Source organism: Squalius cephalus (assembly GCF_949319135.1).
Source record: "Squalius cephalus genome assembly, chromosome: 6".
NCBI classification, from domain to species: Eukaryota; Metazoa; Chordata; class Actinopteri; order Cypriniformes; family Leuciscidae; genus Squalius; species Squalius cephalus.
The window spans coordinates 11,463,510-11,469,921 of record NC_137127.1 but is presented as its reverse complement, the minus strand read 5'-3'; the positions used below and the strand labels follow the sequence as shown (position 1 = coordinate 11,469,921).

The 6,412-nt window shown below is 36.7% G+C and overlaps 2 protein-coding genes across 4 annotated transcripts in view; one reads left to right on the top strand and one right to left on the bottom strand.

Annotated features, from left to right (window-relative positions):
- The window catches only part of pgpep1l (pyroglutamyl-peptidase I like), a 62,855-nt gene that overhangs the window by 29,421 nt on the left and 27,022 nt on the right, over positions 1 to 6,412 (bottom strand). Inside the window, exon 6 of one of the 3 annotated variants that reach the window (XM_079875108.1) lies at positions 5,619 to 5,875. The exons of the other annotated variants lie outside the window; for them this stretch is intronic. Coding sequence (XP_079731234.1) covers positions 5,870 to 5,875 — 6 coding nt within the window. The 3' untranslated portion in view covers positions 5,619 to 5,869. Of the gene's footprint in view, positions 1 to 5,618; positions 5,876 to 6,412 lie in introns of those variants that run through there. 3 annotated transcript variants of the gene reach the window in all.
- igf1ra (insulin-like growth factor 1a receptor) overlaps positions 1 to 6,412 on the top strand; it is a 97,116-nt gene that overhangs the window by 66,583 nt on the left and 24,121 nt on the right. Inside the window, 4 exon segments of the mRNA XM_079875102.1 lie at positions 534 to 587; positions 590 to 836; positions 2,840 to 2,976; positions 4,701 to 4,845. Coding sequence (XP_079731228.1) covers positions 534 to 587; positions 590 to 836; positions 2,840 to 2,976; positions 4,701 to 4,845 — 583 coding nt within the window.

The following is a 6,412-nucleotide window of genomic DNA, read 5'->3' as shown; positions in this document are numbered from 1 at the left end:
GACTTTTTGGCTTCATTTCTTGCTCTACTCTTCCTCTCCCCCTCCTCCCTATCCTCTAAATTCCCTCAACAGTATCTAACAGTAATAATATTTAGCTGTAATGAATCCAGAGCTGCAGTTTACTAACAAGGCTGGCACACAGCAACGCCAGGCCCTGCATCCTGACTTCACACAGGGCGTCCTCCTCCTCCGTGCCCCGTTCTCATAGCCGACCTCAGCCATTTTTGTTTTACAGTTAACTAATCTTAATGCTAGCTCCCCTCTTACTCCAGAACACACGCAGAGACACATACAGAGATTAATAAAACACACACACAGGAGAATAAGTGTTCTTTGATTGCTTAAACTAATCTTATATTAGTATTCAAATTCAACGTTTAAGCCTCAGAAGAACCTCTCAAATGTTTTTAACTCCAGAAAACACGTTCAATTGATTTACAATGTTGCCTTTTATATTACAATTTATAAACTCACTCTTCTTCTTTGTAACCGCAACTGACATTTTTCTCTATATTTATGCTTTTCTTTTCAAGTGTGCCCAAAGATGTGTGAGAAGAGGGCATGCACGGATGAGGGCAAGTGCTGTCACCCCAGTGCCTGGGCAGCTGCACTGAACCAAACAATGATAAGGCATGTGCCGCCTGCCAGCATTACTTTCACGAGGACCGCTGCGTTGAGGCCTGCCCACCGGGCACCTACAAGTTTGAAGGCTGGCGCTGCATCACCATGGACATGTGTGCCCGTGTTCACCTACCCAGCGAGGTCGACTTCGTCATCCACAACGGAGAGTGTATGCCAGAATGCCCGCCCGGATTCACCCGAAATGACACTGAGAGGTATGCCGCCAGAGCTGGATGTAGGGTTGCCTCATTAGACACCAGTGCCAAGAGTGTGTCTTTATGCTTCTGCAGTATTATTAAATTAAAACTATTAAAAACCAATAATTTAAATAAAGCTGAAATAAAATATAAATATTAGATGAAAAAACTAAAGGCTTCTCTGGCAATTAACTAAATTAAAACTAATTAAAGTTGAAACAAAAACTAAAGAAAACTAAAGAAAATGACAAAAGTTTGTGTACCTTCTTGAGATATTGATTTTGAACTTAAAAAAATAGAAAAATGATAAACTTTTCTTTCTTTTTTATGAAACGGCAAATCGAGAATTAAGCTTTTGTATTTTTTTTTGTTCATGGGTAAAATTTTTGTTTCTTCAATATTTGCTTCTGCTTTAATTAATAGGCTGTGCTGCCTGTGGGTGTGACCACATTATAGATAATGAGCTCAGATGGGAAAGACTACCTCTTGTTGGTTTGATATGGATTACATAATCAGAGAATGTTTGTTTTTGATTTAAATGGTTTCATTTAAAAGAAGACATTTCAAGCTTTCTATAGAAATGTTTCGCATATCATATCAGTGGAAAGTAGACGCTGAGTTTAGAATATGCTCCTGAAAAAAGTTTGGAGACCGACGTGGCAGAAAGTGCCGGTTTCTTTGTTTTATAAAATCACGTTTTGATGTGAGTGTACACAAAAAAAAGTAGGTTACAGTTTCAAATGATCTTCTAGACCCTCAGTCTAGGTTTTTAAAAAAAAAAAATGATTAGGTTTTTTTATTAGGTTTCAAAAATCAGTGAAATTGACACCTGGCGCATGGAGAGAGGAAGATCACCATTATTTATGGATTCTTCAAAAACCAAGAGAAGTAGAGGGGAAAGCCAAGGAGAAAACTTTTTTAAAAACTCTGTGGGAAAGCCATCTGGACCCGGGGATTTTCCACTCTGCATCTGTGTAATAGCTTGCAGAATTTCGGTTAGACTAATAGGATCATCTAATTTGGTTTTTGACTTAGTACTGATTTATGGATGTCAAGATTTTCAAAAAAATTAGAATCATTTTGAATGATTTAAAGAAGAATACATTTCTTGGGGGTCTGATACAATATTTCCTACTGGGGTTAGGACTTGAGAAATAAAGCTTTTTGCAGTTTGTAGTCTAAGTTGTAATGCAAGTGCTTTACCTGGTTTATCACCAAACTCATAGAAACGATGTCGAGGCTTAAGTAGAAGGTGCTCAGCATGGCTAGTGAGATAGAAGATTCAATTCAGATAGCAAAAAAGACCTTATTGGTGAGAATAGATTAAATATTCCTCTTGAACTTCCTCTTCATTTATAAATCCATAATGCTTAAAAGGGAAATACTACCACAGAATCGGTCCTAAACATCAGCTCTGCCTGTTTCTGTAGGTTCAGGTTCCATGATTAACACCAAGTCAAACCTGACTACACTTTCCACAGCCATTGGTCTAAAGCTGCTATTTATGTTGCCATTAAGATGTATGTGCTGATTTGAAGGGTTAGATTGAGATTTGTGATCTTCAATATTCAAAATCCAGGCCTGTTCACTTTCAGGTAGTATGTAACATGCTGGAACGTGTTTAAACCAGGTAAAGGAGATTGTAATTACCACACCTTGGACTTTACTTAGACACCTGCACTTTTCAAGTAAAATATTAACAAACTTTTCCATGTAACTTTTTAGATGCTGAGTCTGTTTTGCCTTTAAATTGACCAGACCTGGTTTTGCCTCACTGCTGATTTAATGATCCTCTTTTCACATAAAACCCAGGGTTTAAGCAGTGACTCTGTTAAGTGCATAAAGCAGTGACCTTGTGTTTGTCAAAAACAAGCCTTAAATATTCTTCATGTTTTGGTGAGACACAATAATCCTGTCACGGTTCAATGGCGTTTGCCTGTTTGGAGTCTGTCTGTGTGTGTGGCTGGAACCTGTCCTTGACACTTACTCTCCCTTCTTCTCCCTCTCTCTCCCATCTGCAGTATGTTTTGTAGTGCCTGTGACGGACTGTGCGATAAGGTCTGCGAAACTAAAACAATTGACTCAGTGGATGCTGCTCAGTCCCTGCAGGGCTGCACGGTCATCAAAGGCAACCTGCACATCAACATCCGGCGGGGCAGTAAGTACCCTCACTCTCAACCTTTTCTCCACAAATGACCCTTTTCTGACACAAATGACATGAACATTCTGTCATGGAAAACCTGGAATTATCAAAGAATGTTCAAATTGTGATATCCAACATGGGAATTTTATGATAAAGAGTAAAATATTAGAATTTTTTTATAGTATTTTTTAGTTGCACTCTGTTCATATTTAAACTGCTAGATGTTTAATTTTTTTTTAATAAAATTATACAATTTTTAATTGGGTTTTCACCCCAAAACATCCCTTTTTTGGTGATAAAAAAAAAAATATATTTTTTTAAAATATTTTGTCAATATTAGTCAATAAAGTCAATGTCATTGGTACAGTTTTTTTTTTTTTTTACTAAAATTGAGAATTGAGAGAATTTTTTTTTGCAAAAAGTATTTTAGGGCTGTCAAAGTTCACATTAACTTAAAATATTAGTATTTTTAACAGTGCTTTGGAACAATATATTTTTTTAATTAAAAATATAAAATCAAAAAACAACATATAGGAGACATTTGTACCCTAAACTTATCATTATTTAAATATTTATTCCCTAAAGATTGGTACCTGATACACAAATGAAAATCAATTTAAAATTTGTATTATTTGTATAATTATTATTTTAAATGTACAAATATTTTTTTAAACCCTTATCCAGTAATCAGGAACGGCAGGAAAGATCATGAAAATCATTGGTCAAACGCTGGTAGACCCTGATTATTGTTTTTATTTTCCTGGGGTGACATAATGGGACAGTTGCTGCCAGCAGAGTCCTGCACTGGTCCTGTTTGGTAAACTCGCACCCGCAGTACTTCACAGAACACACGACCCATAATCCGACAGCAGCACTGATTTAATTCTGTACCCGACTCGACCCATTTGACATAAAAGACCCGAACTACTACACCCACATTAAATCTACTACATCAGATTGACAAAAAAATATTTATTTTCTCATGTAACACAAGCAGTCAAACCAACATTAGCCATTCTGAGTTGATGCATTTAAGAAAAATAGACACGCTGATGTAGACACAAGATGAGAATGTGCATCCATCGTGTAAACAATACAAAACATTTTCCTACATCATGTAAACAATCTGCCCATACAGATGATTAGAGGTCTCCATAGATTATAAGAACAAATACGAGCCTTTACTGTCATATAATATCGAGGATATTATAGTGGATTCACTCTGCATTTAAATGTTAAATGTGTCTCTGCAGTGTATATGTGTCCGTTGGTCCTCTTAGCAGCAAAAAAATAAAACTTTTATTCAAATTGCAAATAGATTATATACAGAAAGCGAGCAAAAAGCACTCCCTTAATGACTGAAAATGTCAATCACTTCAGTTGCTGCGCGATTGGCTACAATGCACAGCTCTGAAAATCGCATTGTAATTAGAAACCTTTGACAGTCTTCAGACTACAGAGCGTAAACACAAATAAGCACAGGACCGTTCCCGACCCGCACCGCAGATGACAACGTAAATAGAGGTTCACCCATCCCCACCCGTGTGCAGGACTCTGGCTGCCACCCATGTATCACTCACACTGATAAAGTGATGAGTTAGTGCAGACACTGTGTGTCCTTTGGGATTTGGTTTGTGTTGCTCCAGTGTCATATCTCTTTCTCTCTGTCTGTCTGTCTGTCTGTCTGTCTCCCCTCTCACACTGTCTATCTCTCTCTCTCTCTCTCTCTTTTTCCGCAGATAACATTGCATCAGAGCTGGAGAGTTTCATGGGCCTGATCCAGACAGTCACTGGATATGTAAAGATCAAACACTCTCAAACTCTGGGCTCTCTGTCCTTCCTCAAAAGTTTGCGATACATTAATGGAGAAGAGCTGTCAGAGCAGTAAGGCATATAAAACACATAACTATTGTCGTGGCATGTTGATGATTGATTGTGCACAGAACAGAGTTAGCCTGCAAAACATGTGCTGTAAATATGCTATATGTCTCACTGAACACTAGTTATTTGTTGGCCTGCATAGGACTATCAAGATCAATCGTGTCATCTTGAATGGCAGTTTGACTCCTCTAATGTGGAGATAATTTCAGCCTTAAGCGTGTTATTTGATCAGTATCTTCATCAGATGAAAAAAAGGACTGCTCTCCGTTAAAATAATACCGGTGTGATTATGTCTGAATGAATCTATTGTTTTATTTAGTTGTTTTTGCACCTAAGAGTAGGACTTTGTTGGAAATAGGTCTTTGATTTTTTTTATACACGTTATATCTGTAAGAATGTTATAAAAATGTATTATATTATATATTAATATACTAAGAAATTTAAGATTAGTCTCCCATTGACAACCGTCCAAAAATTTGAGTCAGTAAGTCTATTATGCTGTATTATTCAAATATAAAAACAGTAATATTGTGAAATGTTATTACAATTTAAAACAACTGTTTTCTATTTTAATATATAATAAAATGCAATTTATTCCTGTGATTAAGAAGCTGAATTTTCAGCAACCATAACTACAGTTTTCCTGTATGATCCTTCAGAAATTATTCTTATATGCTGATTTGCTGCTCAAGAAACATTTCTTATTCATTCCTTATTATTATTATTTCTTATTATTTTGTTAAAAACAGTTTTTTAAACAGTAAAACAAAAAGGTTCAAAAGAACAGAATTTATTTGAAACAAGATTTGTAACATTATAAGTCTTTTGTCACTTTTGATTAATCTTGTTGAATAAAAATATGAATTTCTTTAAAAAACAAAAATCTTACTGACCCCAAACTTTTGAAGCGACCAAGCGAGTTAGACCAGCTGGTAGGTGGTTTGTTGCTGATCAAAAATGATTACCATCTATTATTTTCCAAAACTCAGCTTCTGCACCAGCATGGTAGTCACGTTGCAACATAGTCTCATGTCTGAAACAAAAAGAACATGAATATTTCTTGTAACACTCTGTGTCCTTCACCATTCCCTGATTGCAACACGTGTCTTCAAGGGTTTCCATAGGAACGGGTGAAAGTAATAAAATGTCTGCTCTAATGGAATGTACAGCTCAGACTCGTAAAGCTAAGTCGAGAGATTCAGCTAATGTACGTATGTTGTTCGTACACAAAGAAGTATACATTTAACCTCCTGATTAAGCAATTTGATATCATGCACATTCATGTAAGTACTGAAGTATCAAGTATATAAATCAGTATTTGCTATCTGACTCATTGTCCCTCCCATGATTTTACGGAGGATGTCTGAGGGAGGCTGTGGGAACTCTTCTGTTGTGATCTCACTAGGGTTGAGTTTCATCTTGAGGAATGCTTGTAAGCAGCGCAGGCATTCTCCACGTTCCTGAGGAGTTCAGTGCGACTCAGTCGGGTGCAGCTGTAGAAGTCATCCTAAACCCTTTTCTGAGCCCTGATCTCCGCGTGTGCTTTAATGAAATACAATCTGTGCATGCG